General features: G+C 51.0%; 6 protein-coding genes across 8 annotated transcripts; 4 read left to right on the forward strand and 2 right to left on the reverse strand.

The window, feature by feature from the left end:
• Positions 1 to 482: 482 nt before the first annotated feature.
• LOC108152264 (gram-negative bacteria-binding protein 3) lies at positions 483 to 2,211 on the forward strand. The gene has a single exon (XM_017281479.2). It carries the CDS (start codon positions 513 to 515, stop codon positions 2,001 to 2,003), a length of 1,491 nt encoding a protein of 496 aa, XP_017136968.1. The 5' UTR covers positions 483 to 512; the 3' UTR covers positions 2,004 to 2,211.
• A 1,022-nt stretch (positions 2,212 to 3,233) lies between these two features.
• On the forward strand, positions 3,234 to 4,038 carry LOC108151803 (50S ribosomal protein L7/L12). Its single transcript, XM_017280653.2, has 2 exons — positions 3,234 to 3,326; positions 3,390 to 4,038. Exon 2 carries the CDS (start codon positions 3,401 to 3,403, stop codon positions 3,944 to 3,946), a length of 546 nt encoding a protein of 181 aa, XP_017136142.1. The 5' UTR covers positions 3,234 to 3,326; positions 3,390 to 3,400; the 3' UTR covers positions 3,947 to 4,038.
• Positions 4,039 to 4,120: 82 nt separating this feature from the next.
• Positions 4,121 to 6,745, forward strand: LOC108151800. Of its 2 annotated transcripts, XM_017280651.2 has the most exons (4): positions 4,121 to 4,704; positions 4,762 to 5,238; positions 5,620 to 5,778; positions 5,841 to 6,745. In XM_017280651.2, exons 2-4 carry the CDS (start codon positions 5,019 to 5,021, stop codon positions 6,713 to 6,715), a joined length of 1,254 nt encoding a protein of 417 aa, XP_017136140.1. In that variant the 5' UTR covers positions 4,121 to 4,704; positions 4,762 to 5,018; the 3' UTR covers positions 6,716 to 6,745. The 2 variants fall into 2 exon arrangements, with proteins under 2 accessions (XP_017136140.1, XP_033243767.1); XM_033387876.1 differs by having other exon boundaries at positions 4,121 to 5,238.
• Positions 6,746 to 6,819: 74 nt separating this feature from the next.
• Positions 6,820 to 10,226, reverse strand: LOC108151799 (valine--tRNA ligase, mitochondrial). The gene is made up of 5 exons (XM_017280650.2): positions 10,045 to 10,226; positions 8,220 to 9,976; positions 7,713 to 8,162; positions 7,019 to 7,648; positions 6,820 to 6,945 (listed from the first exon to the last, which is right to left on the reverse strand). The coding sequence occupies exons 1-5, from the start codon at positions 10,136 to 10,138 to the stop codon at positions 6,895 to 6,897; spliced, it is 2,982 nt and encodes a 993-aa protein (XP_017136139.1). The 5' UTR covers positions 10,139 to 10,226; the 3' UTR covers positions 6,820 to 6,894.
• On the forward strand, positions 10,220 to 14,464 carry LOC108151798 (coatomer subunit alpha). 2 transcript variants are annotated; one of them, XM_017280648.2, is made up of 3 exons: positions 10,220 to 10,301; positions 10,404 to 11,470; positions 11,531 to 14,464. In XM_017280648.2, the coding sequence occupies exons 2-3, from the start codon at positions 10,525 to 10,527 to the stop codon at positions 14,290 to 14,292; spliced, it is 3,708 nt and encodes a 1,235-aa protein (XP_017136137.1). In that variant the 5' UTR covers positions 10,220 to 10,301; positions 10,404 to 10,524; the 3' UTR covers positions 14,293 to 14,464. The 2 variants fall into 2 exon arrangements, with proteins under 2 accessions (XP_017136137.1, XP_017136138.1); XM_017280649.1 differs by lacking the exon at positions 10,220 to 10,301 and having other exon boundaries at positions 10,314 to 11,470.
• On the reverse strand, positions 14,421 to 15,740 carry LOC108151802 (protein big brother). The gene has a single exon (XM_017280652.2). It carries the CDS (start codon positions 15,539 to 15,541, stop codon positions 14,900 to 14,902), a length of 642 nt encoding a protein of 213 aa, XP_017136141.1. The 5' UTR covers positions 15,542 to 15,740; the 3' UTR covers positions 14,421 to 14,899.
• Positions 15,741 to 15,774: the final 34 nt, after the last annotated feature.

Here is a 15,774-nt window from a genome sequence, read left to right on the forward strand (position 1 = left end):
CAGCAATTGTGTGATTTTTCTTTACATTCATATTTTGCTGAAGATTCTATATCATTTAAACATATAGAAGCACGATTTCGACATGCCTATTGCTTATATATATGTACTCTCCAATACTCTACCATGAATTCGAACTAGTTCGATAAGTGGCACAGCTGACTAAGCCGACTACGATTGTAAGTCTGAAGGGCAGCGCGCGTCATTTCAAACAGCTTTAGCGTTTGCTTGGAAAACTGTGCTGTCATTGTATAAAATATTTGTGAAAACAATGCCTAGCCCAATCTCGTGAGCATTTGATGATGATTATGCTTGGGTTATACCCAAGAACACTCTATTGCGATTTCACTCGCTCTCTCTCTTCTTCTTTCGTTATATTCGCCTCTCTGGGAGCACTTAATCTCTTCCCACACACATTTATAAGTAGTGCTTAGTGCTTAAAATAAAGACCGGTTTCTTGATAAGTCAGACTTGTCTGCTGACTGCTCATCTCAGTTTAGAACTTGAGTTCCAGAATGTCGGATGCATCTCGCTGTATTGTCTGGAGCTTCTGTCTCCTCGCGCTCCTCCTTTGTGTGCAAGTGCAAAGCTATGAAGTACCAAAGGCCAAGATCGAGGTATTCTATCCCAAGGGATTTGAGGTTTCCATACCCCACGAGGAGGGGATCACACTGTTCGCCTTCCACGGCAAACTGAACGAGGAGATGGAAGGCTTGGAGGCGGGCACCTGGGCCCGTGATATTGTCAAGATGAAAAACGGCCGCTGGACCTTCAGAGACCGATTGGCGGTGCTCAAGCCAGGCGACACCCTGTACTACTGGACATACGTTATCTACAATGGCCTGGGTTATCGCGAAGACGATGGCACTTTTGTTGTCGATGCTTACAGCGGGAATGGCACTGTCGCAGTGACTACACCCAGATCTCCGGTAGCACCGGTCTCAACCACGCCCTGGAGTTGGCCATCGGACCCGGATATTGACATCCGAACCGGTTGCGACCAACCGAAGACTCAGGTGAACGGCGGACCCTCTCGCTGCGCCGGACAGTTGGTGTTCGTGGACGAGTTCAGTGCTGCAAAATTGGACACCAGCAAGTGGCTAGCGGAGCGCCGCTTCTCCGGATCGCCCGACTACGAGTTTAATGTCTACGTGGATGATACCCCCAACACGCTGCGCCTCCACAACGGCCATGTGGTACTGACGACAACCTCCACGAAGCGCCAGTTCCACAAGAATTTGGATGCCAAGCTGGATCTGGGTAGCGGCTGCACGGGTGCCGCCAATACTCCAAGCGACTGTGTTCGTGATGGCAGGCAGAGGAACGATCGACTGCCACCTATGGTGACGGCTCAGTTCTCTACCAGGCAGAGTTTCTCCTTCAAATACGGACGAGTGGATGTTCGTGCTAAGATGCCGCGGGCCGAGTGGCTCACTCCCCAGCTCTGGCTTCAGCCCAAGAATCAGGAGTACGGAGATGACTATCAGTCGGGACAGATTCGCATTGCTTACACTCGGCCAGCCAATGGCAAAATTGATCTGTACACGGGGGCCCTGCTCAATGCCGAAGAGCCACTCCGATCGGCCAAAGTCTGCCATAAAGTGGGCGGCAATGATAGCTCCGATGACTGGAGCGATAGCTTCCACAACTACACCCTGGAGTGGACGCCGCGGGAGCTCAAGTGGCTGGTCGATGGAAAGGAGATTTGTCGCCAGGGCAGCGAAAGCGGGGCGTTTAGCGAGACGACTGTGAATGGGATGCGATTGCCCAATTCCCAAAAACTGGAGGAGGGCACTGGCCTGGCGCCCTTCGATCAGGAGTTTTATATAACCTTTGGCCTAGCAGTGGGAGGATTTAACGAGTACTTCTACGACACACTGAAGCCGTGGCATGAACGGGAGCCTCGGGCCATGACGGATTTCTGGAAACACCAGAAACCGATGCTCGACCAATGGTTGGATGACGCCCATCTATCAATTGACTATGTAAAAGTGTATGCTCTGTAAACTGCTAACTGCATATAAAAGAATGAAATTAAGATTTTCAATTTCGCGCTAAGTCTTACAGCACCATGCAGATGTCTCTGCTTTCGAGCACTGGTAATGTTAAGATACCCTATCGACTGTTCACGATCCTGTCTGCTCCAATAACCTTTGACCTTTTTTGTTTAACCCTTATTTTATAAGCAATCCAGTAAATCAAATATTTTGAAAATTAAACGGTATATTTTATTGGGATTGGCTCTCTTTAGGTGGGATTTGCTCTCTTTTTCGTTGGGGAAAAGAGAGAAACTCTTTTTCGGAAGGATTTTCATCGCAAGAATATATTTTTTCATCTCTCACTTACGTTTTATTCCGCTGGAACATTCAATTTGTATAGATCCATGTGCCGAGAAACAAGCTGCAACAAAATCAAAAAAACAATCAATGAATGTACCTAAGATTTAAAATAACCATTTTTGTGGTGGTAATTTAACATAATATAAATGGGAGCGGAATGAGCAACCCTAGGGAAGGAGATAGATACATATTATAGATTTGGGGAAATGTTTTTCATCGTTCCAATGGAACTTTTTTTTAAGCTATCTCAACAAATTGTTGCAGTTAGTGGTCTTCTTATAGAGAGCCAACCATAATCGCGCCATATCGAGATCGGTATCGAGATATATACATATACAGAAAACAAATCAAACGCATGAATATGTCATAAAAATGTCAATCTGCGAAAAAGACATTATTAATGAAATGTCAAGGCAGCTTGGAAAACAGAATTTTAATATTAATAGGGTGTAAAAATGTCCATGCCTCCGGTTGACAAGCAACAAGTATTCAAATACCAACAACATTCCTACTCACTTACTTTACATTTCAAACAGACACAAAACAATAAAGAGAGTACTTAAAATTAGTTAACCTTGCAGAAAATTGATTCATCAATTGGATAAAATTATGTGATGAGGTCTGAGAATCCTAGCTAACTAATAATATTAAACTGAATATTAAAGTCGAGAAATATGGACACAGAACGAGTAACCCATTGGCGACCGGCGGGTGTTTTAATACCCTCCACGAAAATTTGGAATCTATCTTGAAGAATTTAGGCGCAGTTCGGGTAAGAGACATTGTATTAATTTTTTTTGTAAGTCAAGAGGAAGTATGGATCTACAAGGAGAGAAAAAGAAATATATTCCGCTGTTGAACTCAAGCTGTTCACCTGTTTAAAAATGGGGGCTTAAGTGGGCTTAGTTCGTTCATAACTTTATGGTATATCGATAAATCGTGCTCACATAACCTGCTCCGGCCACCACAAATTTTTGTCAAAAAACACAAGTAAATGAAAACTAATTGTAATTTTTTGAGTTGGTTACTTAAACATTCTCTACTCCGGCACAGATATAATCAAAATGCAGATCTCACGTCTCGCCCTGCGCCAAGTCACACGCCACATTCTACTACACCGTATGTACAGCTCAGCGGCCCCGGCAGCGGCTGTTTCAGGAGCTGAAAAACTGGTGCCGCCAGCTCCAGAGGGGGCTGCTAAGCCACCCAATCCCAAGTTGGACAGCATTGTCAACAACATTGCTGCTCTCAATCTGCTGGAGGTCTCCGAGCTGAGCACCCTGTTGAAACAGAAACTGAACCTGCCAGAGACTGCCTTCGCCCCACAGATCGCGGCGGGACCGGCACGTGCAGCCGCCGAGGACGAGGAAGAAGCGGCGCCCAAGAAGGTCCAGACATCCTTCACCGTGAAGCTGGTCAAGTTTGATGACAAGCAGAAGGTGGCGCTCATTAAGGAGGTGAAAAATCTGCTAGAGGGCATGAACCTGGTGCAGGCCAAGAAGTTTGTGGAAAGCGCTCCCACCGTTGTGAAGCAGGACATACCAAAGGAAGAGGCCGAGAAGCTCAAGGAGGCTCTGTCCAAGGCTGGGGCCATTGTTGAAATTGAATAGTCCGGCGGGCATTTGCTTTTTCTATTGTGCGTTTAGCTGCTAGTTATTGTTTTATTAAAAGCCAGGCAAGGCAACATTTGCTGTAAACTTAACAGAGTGTGAAAATGTTCAACGGTCGCCAACTTTCTACGGAAAGTTCTTCGCCCTGGAAACAGTCGAGCGTCAATCCACTTTTACCTTCCTTTTCAGATTAAATTAAACATTAATTAGCTGCCAGATAGTCTTTGATTAGTGAGAATCTGCTAATTGAAGTCGTGCGTACCGCGTTCTAGTAAATGCAGCAGCAATCGCAAAACTTACACGCGCCCACAGCATTGTCCACACCATTGAATATTACCGTTACATCATCTGCAAGCGATTTTCGATTGTCTGACGCCTCGCCATCATCTGTTATTTATAGCAATAAATTAAAATCGAGCGGAAAAAACGGTACTAGACATGCGATTACAAACGCTATAGAGAGGAAAATAGCGAGCACTTTCTATTACCAGGCTGGAGGAATGGTATCATGCGGCGCCACACGCGTGCTGGAAGCCAAGCATTTCTATCACTTTCCTCGCCCAGTTATTTGTTTGGTGTCGTTAAAATAATACGCGTAAAATCGAATAAGAAATAATATCAACATACCGAAGAGATGGTCGATGGACTTCCTATGCGTGAGTGCTCCACATTCTCTCCTATTCCGACGAAATAAGCTTCACACGATCTTCGGTCAGGAGCGGACTGGAACTACGGAAGCGTGGCTCCCCAGCACTTGGGTAAAAAGAACATTCTGCAAAATAATTTCCATGACTGAAACTTTCAAACTTTCAAAGGGAATGCAAGGCCCACGACCGGCCCTGGAGAAGATGCTCGGCATTAGCATGAAACGCCGCCTCGTCGGGTTCTCTCAATTAGCACCTGGATCTGCGCCACAGTATGCCCCCAAAACTTTGGCCTGCCTCAGTTCAGTCTTCGTTGTAAAACACCCGCGTTTGGACGTGCCTTCGATCGGCCTATATATCATATAAATCCGCTTCACTGCCAGAACTACGAGCGAAAACCGAAAGTGAATTGCTTATCCAGCCTGGTCATGTCTGCAGCCTCCACACACTCCTCGCGCCTCTTGGCCATCGTGGCCATCTTATTCAGCAGCTACACTCTCGGCATCTACAGTGCGGCACGCGCAAGCATCCAAGTGCAGCAGCTGGAACCGACAGTCCAAGAGTCACTTGCCACCCAAAATGACAGTCTGAACCTGCAGGCAGGGACGAACTCCAGTCTGGCACGCAGTGACTCACGACATGCTCGCTGTAAGTGCGCTGATCGATCGATCTCTCTCTGGAAAACTGTCATTGGGTGATGTTTGAGATCTCCCCATGCACTGATGAGTGCTGGTGGTTTGTTTTGTCGTAGACGTGGTCGCTGTATGTGGGTCACGCCTCAATTATCACCTGAGGCGGGATTCTTTAGTCTTAGCTATGCCCTCCAACCGTCAGTGGGTCCACCCGGTAACGTTTCCGATTCCAATGCACCTTTTGCTCGATCTACGATGGGAAGATCCGATTATCTTTAAGCAGGTTGCGTTACAAAAGGGCTTCATCAAGCAATGCGATTGGGAAACAAAGAGTAATCAAATTGCCACTATCTTCAATGTAATCCTACAAGCACGTTCGATCCTCATCTCTTTTCAGGGTTTCCATTTTACACAATCGGTCGCTTCTCCAACGACATTTGCACGGGAAACAATCTGCTCCTGGGCACATGCGTGATTGCTGGCGAATGCACGGACAATAGTGGAGTGGCCGCCGGCAGTTGCTCCACCATTACCACCCAGGCAATATGCTGTATTTGTAAGTAATCCCATAGAATACCCTTCCCTTCATTGGTTCTATAATATTGAATGTTTTTATAGATCAAAGGACATGTGGAGCGAGCACCACGTACAACAATACTTACTTCTACAACAGCAACTATCCGGCGCCGTATGCCGGAGGCGGACGCTGCTCTATTGTGGTGACACCACCGGATTCATCAATCTGTCAGTTGCGAGTTGACTTTCTGGCCCTGTCGCTGGCTCCGCCCACGGGTGATGGATTATGCAGCACAGATGCGTTGACCATTACAGGCGGGGCCTCGCAGGTGCCCAGCATTTGCGGCGAGAACTCTGGCCAGCATGTCTATGTGGACTTCAATGGCGTCAATCCCATTACCATATCGGTGGCCACTTCCGCGAGCTACACCTTCAATCGCCAATGGCAGTTGCAGATCCGAATGCTTAGCTGTTCGTCGGCTACGTTGGCGCCGTCCGGTTGCCTACAGTACTATATGCCCACCAGTGGCACGTTCTCCAGCTTCAATTACGTGTCCGCTGCCTCCTCCGCCCTCAACTCGATTGGGGTGCAGGGCTCGCGGCAGTTGGCGAACACCAAATACGGCATTTGTATACGCAAGGCGGCCGGCATCTGCTCCATCACCTACAGCCAGGTCAGCTCCGACACATACTCGTTTACGCTGACCAACGATGTGGGAGCTGTGGATCCCGCACTGCTGGCCACGTCCTCGGTACAGAGCCAAGACTGCACCACCGACTATATTGTCATTCCCGCTCCCACGCAGAGCAGCAGTTCATTAGCCAGCGACCGATTCTGCGGCCTGGGCCTGGTGTCCACGACTACTTCGGCGAAGCCTTTTGTCGTCTACACGGTAACCGATGGAAATGAGGATATGGACATATCGAATCGCGGCTTCTACTTGTCCTATTCACAAAATGCATGTCCAATTCTATAGTCCACCGGTCCAAATTAATAATATATAAAAATGATCACACGAAAAGACTCGATTTGCTGGGAAGAAGAGTTGCTGGTAGGAATATCACCTCTCGTTGAAAGAAATTCAAATGTGAAATTTACATTTTAATGGTCTATCAAACAATAACAACAGTCATTATCTATACTTATTCATCGAGATCAAGCTGATTCCTGCATTATGGTCTCGATTTCCGCTTCCAGTTCCTTGACCTGCAATTAAATTAAAAATCCGACATTTCAAAGAACTTGAATTGGGTATAAAATCTTGGTGGGGAAGACCAACCCTATTTTTGAAATGTTCCCTCGTTTCCTTGTCGGCCATTTGCTGGAAGGCTTCATTGTCTAGGCGCATGCGGTACTTCTGCAGCTCAGTCATCAGCCTCTTGAGCCTCTTTATGTTGACCCGAATCATCTCCTCCCGCTGCTTCACAGTCATACCGAAGTCATCGCTCATGGTTATGCCGAATGAACAGAGCGGGCCCGCCGTAGAGAAAAGGTTCATTTTCCTTGAATGCTTCGAGTTCTCGTCCAGCATATCCAGATCCACGCTTTCGCAGCGCGCCAGAAGCTGTATCTGCTGCAGATGGCGACCCAGAATCTCCTCCGACTCGGAAGATGAGGCAAACAACGTGAGATTGGGCTCGTGTCGTTTGCTAACCTTATTCTTGCTCTTCAGCTGGCGAATACTCTGGCAAATGCCGACTATATCGTTGATCTCCGCATCGAGCTTTCTGTCCGCGTACTCCGACAGTTTCACCTCAATATTGAGTGGCACGTGCTGCAGTAGCTCTGATGCCACGAACGGTGTGAACGGCGCCATGGCCTGCAAGCCCCAGCTGAGGCAAGCGGTCAGGGTGCCAACGTGGATGTAGCCGTTCGGTGTACGATGGTTAATTTCAGTCTTGGTGGTTTCCTGTGGGTTAAATATCAGAGCGTTAAGGGTCAAGCGGGGGGACTGATGATCGGCATTGGAATACCAGGTAAGTATCACAGAGATTTTGATAGAAGAAATGCTTGAGGGCTGCCGTAGCCATGTGGAAATTGTAATTTTTGTAGCTGTCCGAGCATATGGCCAATGTCTCTCCCAGACGGCCAATGATCCAGCGATCCCATGTGCCTAGATTGACTCCGTCCAGCGTCTCGTATTGATGCAGCGAGATGCTCAGACGCTCCGCAGCGCCCATTGTGAAGCGCATGGCCTGCCAGATCTTGTTGATGAACAGCTTGTTGGTGTGGCAGGTGGTCACATCGAAGTTGATGAAGTGGTTCTTAATGTTGTGGCTGAGGAGAGTGAAGCGCAGCGCATCTGTGCCGCACTCCTGGATGCCTTTGGGAAACATTTTGCTCATGCACTTGTACGAAACGTCCATCTCAGCCTCATTGATGACGCCCGCCTGCAGGGATTGCTCAAGCCCATCCATGATACTCTGCAAGAAGCATATTGCTTAAGTTGTGTTGTTGTATAGGAAAAGCGAGTGACTTACATCCAGGCTGGCGCCTCGGACCACCTGCTGGGGGGCCACGATGTTGCCGAGGCTCTTGGACATTTTTCTGCCATGGGCATCGCAGACGATGCCATTGAGTAGCACTTTGTTGAAGGGAGCCTCGCCAGTCAGCTTCAGGCCCATCATCATCATGCGGGCCACCCAGAAGAAGAGTATGTCATGTCCCGTCTGCATTATATCCAGTGGATACTTCTCCTTATACGAAGCATTGGGCCAGCCGGCCGCGGAGAAGGGCAGCAATGCCGAGGAGAACCATGTGTCCAGCACATCTGGGTCACGGACTAGTGTCAGCTCCTCCTCACTACCGCCCAACAGTGCTATGGCCTTTTTGCTGGCCTCCTGCTCGCTGGGAGCAGCCACCCAGTGGGTGTTTCCCTGGGCATCACTGAACTGGTAGGCGGGCACCTGATGGCCCCACCATAGTTGCCGAGAGATGCACCAGTCGCGACCGTCCTGCAGCCAGCGATCCCACTCCACCTCAAAATTGGACGGAACGATCTGCAGTCGACCGCTGTTCAGCTCGGAGAGCGCATCCTGGGCCATTTCTTTGCAATTTAGAAACCACTGGGGCCAGATCATGTACTCGATGACATCCTTGGACCGAGAGCAGATGGGCAGCTGGATGGGATGAGGGCGAACCTGGCGAAGCAGTCCCATACTCTCGAGAAGATGGACGATTTGGTCGCGAGCCTCGAAACGCAGCATTCCCTCGAAGTCTTTAAAGGTATCCAGAATGAGTCCGTCCTGGCTGAAAACCTGGCGAGGCTCCAGCTTGTGACGGGCTGCCAGCTCGAAATCGAACTTGTCGTGGGCCGGCGTGATCTTGACAGCCCCTGTGCCGAAGTCCCTGTTTACGGCCAGGTCGAAGACGAGTGGAATCGTGTCGTTGCGAAAGGGATGCTTCAGTTGGACCATATCTTTGTTACGATACTTGCTGTACCGGGGATCGAGTGGGTGCACGGCAACGGCCACATCGCCCAGAATTGTCTCTGGCCTGGTGGTGGCTACCACAATCTCCTCGGCAGACCCATCTGGCTGTGTTTCGCCATCCACGACGGTGTAGGCAAAGTCGAAAATTCTGCCAAAGGCGATGCTATGCTTGTAGCCTGGAACCCGAATATCGGTGGGCTCCTTAATGTCCATCAATTCCACCTCGATGTCCGAGATGGCCGATTGAAGTGTGGTGGACCAATTGACCAGCGAATTGCGCCGCTTGATGAGCCCTTCATCGAAGAGTCGCTCGAAGGCCACATTGACGGCATGTGCCTGCTGTTCGTCCATGGTGAAGTACTCGCGTGACCAGTTAAGGTTGCATCCCAACAGGCGCAGGTCCTGCACGATCCCAGCCCCCTTGGCCGCCTTCCACCTCCACACCTCCTCCAGAAAGGCCTCTCGTCCGATATCATGGCGCGTCTTTCCCTGGGCAGTTGTCAGTGTGCGTTCCACCACCACCTGTGTGGCTATGCCGGCATGGTCGGTGCCCGGCACCCAATCCACCTCGTAGCCAAGCTGACGCTGCTGGCGCGCTATCACATCCTGCACGGTGGCCATCAGAGCGTGGCCCAGGTGCAGATTCCCCGTCACATTTGGCGGGGGCAGCAGCATACGGTAGGGTCCACGGTTGCAGCTATTGCCTGCCTGGGGCAGATTCGCCTCCTCCTTGTAACGCTCCCAATAGGCCTTTTCGACATCTTTGGGCTGGTAGCCCGCCGCCAAATGCACTTTTGTGTCGGCATCTGCAATGGAACGAATGGAACACCTTCAGCCGGTGGCGCATTATTCAATGAAAATGACCACTGCTTACTCTTTGCTGTGCTGTAATATAATATGGAAAGCCGTGGCTGATACAAGTACTTTTGCTGAAGAACCTTACAGGTTACATTCTTGATATTTCTCATGTTTCCAGTTATTTGTTATGTCAAAGGGGATAAAAAATAAAAACGGCTGAACTGTCAGTGTTGTCAAGCGAAGCTGTGAACAGCTGATCGATTCGAATGGAATTGCAACTCTGCCTGCCTATTCAAGAAGAAGATAATTGACGTGTCACAATTTGTACAATTGGTTGGTGTTTTTCTTAAAATTATTAGTTGGGCAGGGCCTACGTGGTGCATAAATTTTTTAATGTTGGGACAGATGCGCTAATACTTACATATTTTTATACAGGAAAGTGCCCGAACTTACTTCAAGCGGGTACATACGTGAAACGTAAGCCGACACGGAAAAACGCCAGGCAGCAAAATCGAAAACAAGAACAAGTATCTCTGTCACAGTAAAAACTGCCAACATGTTGAAGAATTTTGAGTCAAAGTCGGCTCGAGTGAAGGGCCTCTCCTTTCACCCCAAACGCCCCTGGATTCTGACCAGTTTGCACAGCGGTGTCATCCAGCTATGGGACTACCGCATGCACACGCTCCTGGAGAAGTTCGACGAGCACGATGGCCCTGTGCGTGGCGTGGCATTTCATCAGCAGATGCCCCTCTTTGTCTCCGGCGGCGACGACTACAAGATCAAGGTGTGGAACTACAAGCAGCGTCGCTGCATTTTCACTCTGCTGGCGCATTTGGACTACGTGCGCACTGTGGCTTTCCACCATGAATACCCCTGGATCTTGAGCGCTTCCGATGATCAGACCATTCGCATCTGGAATTGGCAGTCGCGCAACTGCATCTGCGTGCTGACCGGCCACAACCACTATGTGATGTGTGCCCAGTTCCATCCCACGGAGGATCAGATTGTCTCCGCCTCGCTGGATCAGACGGTGCGCGTCTGGGACATTTCGGGATTGCGCAAGAAGAATGTGGCCCCCGGTCCAGGGGGTTTGGATGATCATCTGAAGGGTAACCCTGGAGCCACCGATCTGTTCGGCCAGGCCGATGCCGTAGTTAAGCATGTGCTCGAGGGACACGATCGCGGCGTCAATTGGGCCAGTTTTCATCCCACTCTGCCGCTGATTGTGTCGGGCGCAGACGACCGTCTGGTGAAGCTGTGGCGCATGAACGAATACAAGGCTTGGGAGGTGGACACGTGCCGTGGCCACTACAACAACGTGTCCAGCGTTCTGTTCCATCCCCGCCAAGATTTAATCATCTCGAACGGCGAGGATCGCAGCATTCGCGTCTGGGACATGACCAAGCGTCAGTGTCTCTTCACATTCCGGCGGGACAACGAGCGCTTCTGGATTCTGACAGCCCATCCCACACTCAATCTCTTTGCAGCCGGTCATGATGGCGGTAAGATCCCGTTGATAATTGCTTTGTCTTCCTCTATAAACTAAGATTATGTCCCTTCAGGCATGGTTGTCTTTAAGCTGGAGCGTGAGCGTCCCGCCTATGCTGTGCATGGCAACATGCTTTACTACGTGAAAGACCGCTACCTGCGGAAACTGGACTTCACCACCACCAAGGACGCTGTGGTGATGCAGCTGCGGCCGGGCAAGTCGCCCGTGTATAGTATGTCGTACAACCCAGCCCTGAACGCCGTGCTCATCTGCACGCGCACCAATAACCTGGAGAACAGCACCTACGACCTGTGCCAGATACCCAAGGACACCGAGAGCCAGAACGAGTCCGACAGCAAGCGCAGCTCGGGCATCACGGCCATTTGGGTGGCTCGCAACCGCTTTGCGGTGCTGGATCGCAACCAGCAGCTGGTGATCAAGAACTTCAAGAACGAGGTCACCAAGAAGATACCCACCTTCTGCGAGGAGATCTTCTACGCCGGCACGGGCATGCTGCTCATCCGGGATCCCGAGTTTGTCACCCTCTACGAAGTGCAGCGCCTCGTGTCCGTGGGCAGCATCAAGCTGGCCAAGTGCCGCTACGTGGTCTGGTCGCCAGACATGTCGCTGGTGGCCCTGCTCTGCAAGCACTCGGTCACCATCTGCGACCGCCGGCTGCAGTATCTGTGCACCGTGCAGGAGAACTGTCGCGTCAAGTCCGGGGCCTGGGACGAGTCCGGCGTGTTTATCTACACCACGAGCAATCACATCAAGTATGCAATCACCAACGGAGATCACGGCATCATTCGCACCCTCGACCTGCCCATCTATCTGACGCGCGTCAAGGGCAACCAGGTGTTCTGCCTCGACCGCGAGTGCCGCACCCGCGTCCTGACCATCGATCCCACGGAATACAAGTTCAAGCTGGCGCTCATCCAGCGCAAATACGACGAGGTCCTACACATGGTGCGCAACGCTCGCCTCGTGGGACAGAGCATCATTGCCTATCTGCAGCAGAAGGGCTATCCGGAGGTGGCGCTGCACTTTGTGAAGGACGAAAAGACCCGCTTTGGCCTGGCGCTGGAGTGCGGCAACATTGAGATAGCCCTGGAGGCAGCCAAGGCCCTAGACGACAAGGATTGCTGGAATCGCCTGGGCCAGAGTGCCCTGCTCCAGGGTAACCACCAGGTGGTTGAGATGTGCTACCAGCGCACCAAGAACTTCGACAAGCTCAGCTTCCTCTACCTGATCACCGGCAATCTGGAGAAGCTCAAGAAGATGATTAAGATCGCAGAGATCCGCAAGGATATCTCGGCCCAGTACCAGGGTGCCCTGGTCCTTGGCGACTTCAAGGAGCGGGTGAGCATTCTCAAGAACTGCGGCCTGACCTCGATGGCCTATCTGACGGCAGCCACCCATGGCCTGGATGAGCTCGCCGAATCGCTGGCTGAGACCATCACCTCGCAGGGCGACACTCTGCCTGAAGTAAACCCCAATGCCACGCTGCTGAAGCCCCCTGTGCCCATCCAGCAGCTGGAGACCAACTGGCCGCTCCTGTCTGTGTCCAAGGGCTTCTTCGAAGGCGCCATGGTGACGCGGGCTGGCAACAGCGCCACTGCTCGCCAGGCACTCAACATTAATGCCGACGCCGCAGTGCTGGAGGAGCATAACGGTGGCGGCGATGGATGGGGTGCAGATGCCGATCTGGGACTGGACGATGACGGTGATGATGAGATGCACGATGAACTCAGCAGTGACGAGCTTCCAGGAGGTGCTGGTGGAGAGGATGGGGCCGGCTGGGATGTGGGCGACGACGATCTGGTCGTTCCCGAGGAGCTGGCTTCCAAGATAAAGGCATCGGCCCTGGACAGCAACTACTATGCGGCTCCCAACAAGGGATTGTCCCCATCACAGCAATGGGCCAACAACTCGCCACTCGTTCTCGATCATGTCAAGGCCGGCGCGTTCGAGAGTGCCTTCCGCCTGCTCAACGATCAGCTGGGAGTGGTCAACTTCAAGCCTTTCAAGACCCTCTTTCTGCAGAACTACGCCTGCTCGCGCACCAGCTACACGGCCAATCCCAATCTACAATCGCTAAGCGGCTACCCGCTGCGCAACTTCTCCGAGACGAATGCGAAACTGCAGCGTCCGGCCATGGGTATCAAGCTGAACGACCTGGTGTCCCGCCTGCAGGCTGGCTACCAGATGACCACATCCGGCAAGTTCACGGAGGCCATCGAGAAGTTCCATTCCATTCTGATCAGTATTCCGCTCCTTGTGGTGGAGACCAAGCTTGACACGGCCGAGGCCCAGCAGCTGTTGAAGATCTGCTCCGAGTACATTGTGGGCCTCAAGATGGAAACGGAGCGTAAGGGGATGCCGAAATCGACTCTCGAGGAGCAAAAGCGCCTATGCGAGATGGCCGCCTACTTCACACATTGCAAGCTACAGCCGGTGCATCAGATCCTCACCCTTCGCACCGCCCTTAACATGTTCTTCAAGCTGAAGAACTATCGGACGGCGGCTTCGTTTGCGCGCCGCCTGCTCGAGCTGGCCCCCAGGCCGGACGTGGCCCAGCAGGTGCGCAAGATCCTGCAGGCGTGCGAAATAAATCCCGTGGACGAGCACCAGCTGCAGTACGAAGAGTTCAATCCATTCAACATATGCGGCATCAGCTGGAAGCCGCTGTATCGCGGCAAGCCGGAGGTGACCTGCCCCTTCTGTAACTCTTCGTACGATCCCCAATTCAAGGGTAATCTCTGCAACGTGTGCGAGGTCAGCCAGATCGGCAAGGATTGCATCGGACTGCGCATTTCCAACCTGCAGTTCCGCTAAAGTGAGCGGCTCTTCAGCTTATTTTCGCCACTTCATTTGTGCTTTCCCCTACGCCTAGCGAGACCCACATAAGATCCCTCTAATAATCCTTAGCCTAGTTTTACACGATACACGCATATTAATATATATCAAGTGTCATTAATTGTATATTATAATGGTATTCAAAACAAAAGACGTCTTTCGTTTTTCTTCTTAACCAACAGAATGCGTCACACCAGACGACACGACATCCGTGCGCTGCGTCACAGAACTACGATTATTAGTCGAATCTTGATTAGTTATGTGGATGTATTTTTAGTTAAGAGTTAAGAGCTACATGTACGACACTAATTTCACATTAAATAGTAATGTTTAATACCATAGAAGCATACGATACGTAAAGGTAAGCGAATTAGGGCTAAAACTAGTCTAGGAGCATATATATGGTGTATGTATATATATATTCGATATTCGAGCGTGCCTATCCCCATAGTCGTATCCGGGAGAAGGAGGAGCATTTTCAGTTGTCCATAAAATATTGAGTATTTGCAAATTGAGTCTCTTGCTGCTGCTGCTGCTGTTCGTGGTCGTGTTGGAGGGACGGCGCTGGCGCCGTCCACAGGTCCAACTAACGTCGCCACATGCTGGCGCCCACACCAATGCCGCCGGAGGCGACGCCCCTGCGCACGGCCTCCATCTCGTCCTGCCGATTATCGCGATAGGCACGCTTGGTGTCCTCAAATTCGCGTAGCCGCTGGTTGTAGCGGTCGATCTGGTCGCGCAAAATGGCATCCTCGTGCATGGCACGGCGTTCGTCGTACTCCAGGCAGCCAACACCATCCAGACGCTCCAGATCCAGCCAGCCCCGGAAGCGAACACAGACGCCGTTCATTATGAAGTACGACTTGATGTGGACTTTTCCATGCTCCTTGTCGAAGTCGCACTCCTTGTCGTGCAGATAGGGATTCTGGTTGGCGTTAAACACCAGCTGCAGGTTTGTGCCAGAGGCCACAAAGCTGGTCTCCGTGTGTCCCTCGCGACAGCCGTTCATGAAGCGCACCTGGCGCTCCTCGATGCTTCGCTCGCGGTAGCCCGTGTAGCGGATCTCGCTCTCGCGGCTCAGTCGTCGGAACAGCTCGTCGCTCTCGAACTTGGACTTCTGGTCGGGCACCACGCGTGGCATCTTGAAGATAAATCGGGGCTTCGGCTGCTCATAGAGTCCAATTGTGTCGTACGGAATCATGTTGGCCAGGGCTGCCTCGTTCATCATTTTGAAGGGGTAGTGTTAGCGTTCACTTAAAAGCGCACTGATAATCGCGTAATATCCGCAGGTTCCTATTAATTTGGCGCTACAATGCCTTAATTCTTTAACTATTTCACTGCGGGCGCAGAAAACAACACACAATACAACAAAAAGGTTTGTTTGCGGTTTTGATATACCAACTGATGCGGGCAGTGTGACCGAGGACTTATCTATAAAATGTACGGTCTGACCCTCAGAAA

This window comes from Drosophila miranda, chromosome XR (assembly GCF_003369915.1).
Source record: "Drosophila miranda strain MSH22 chromosome XR, D.miranda_PacBio2.1, whole genome shotgun sequence".
NCBI lineage: Eukaryota > Metazoa > Arthropoda > Insecta > Diptera > Drosophilidae > Drosophila > Drosophila miranda.

What these genes read in the sequence shown, in the direction of transcription:
- LOC108151803 (XM_017280653.2), top strand. Translation starts at nt 3,401, where the DNA reads ATGCAGATCTCACGTCTCGCCCTGCGCCAAGTCACACGCCACATTCTA.
- LOC108152264 (XM_017281479.2), top strand. Translation starts at nt 513, where the DNA reads ATGTCGGATGCATCTCGCTGTATTGTCTGGAGCTTCTGTCTCCTCGCG.
- LOC108151800 (XM_033387876.1), top strand. Translation starts at nt 5,019, where the DNA reads ATGTCTGCAGCCTCCACACACTCCTCGCGCCTCTTGGCCATCGTGGCC. An exon ending in TGACTCACGACATGCTCGCT is followed by an intron (nt 5,239 to 5,619) that starts GTAAGTGCGCTG and finishes ATCTCTTTTCAG; the next exon opens with GGTTTCCATTTTACACAATC. An exon ending in CCAGGCAATATGCTGTATTT is followed by an intron (nt 5,779 to 5,840) that starts GTAAGTAATCCC and finishes ATGTTTTTATAG; the next exon opens with ATCAAAGGACATGTGGAGCG.
- LOC108151798 (XM_017280648.2), top strand. Translation starts at nt 10,525, where the DNA reads ATGTTGAAGAATTTTGAGTCAAAGTCGGCTCGAGTGAAGGGCCTCTCC. An exon ending in TGCAGCCGGTCATGATGGCG is followed by an intron (nt 11,471 to 11,530) that starts GTAAGATCCCGT and finishes ATGTCCCTTCAG; the next exon opens with GCATGGTTGTCTTTAAGCTG.
- LOC108151799 (XM_017280650.2), bottom strand. Translation starts at nt 10,138, where the DNA reads ATGAGAAATATCAAGAATGTAACCTGTAAGGTTCTTCAGCAAAAGTAC. An exon ending in TCCGAGGCGCCAGCCTGGAT is followed by an intron (nt 8,163 to 8,219) that starts GTAAGTCACTCG and finishes TGCTTCTTGCAG; the next exon opens with AGTATCATGGATGGGCTTGA. An exon ending in ATCTCTGTGATACTTACCTG is followed by an intron (nt 7,649 to 7,712) that starts GTATTCCAATGC and finishes TTTAACCCACAG; the next exon opens with GAAACCACCAAGACTGAAAT.
- LOC108151802 (XM_017280652.2), bottom strand. Translation starts at nt 15,541, where the DNA reads ATGATGAACGAGGCAGCCCTGGCCAACATGATTCCGTACGACACAATT.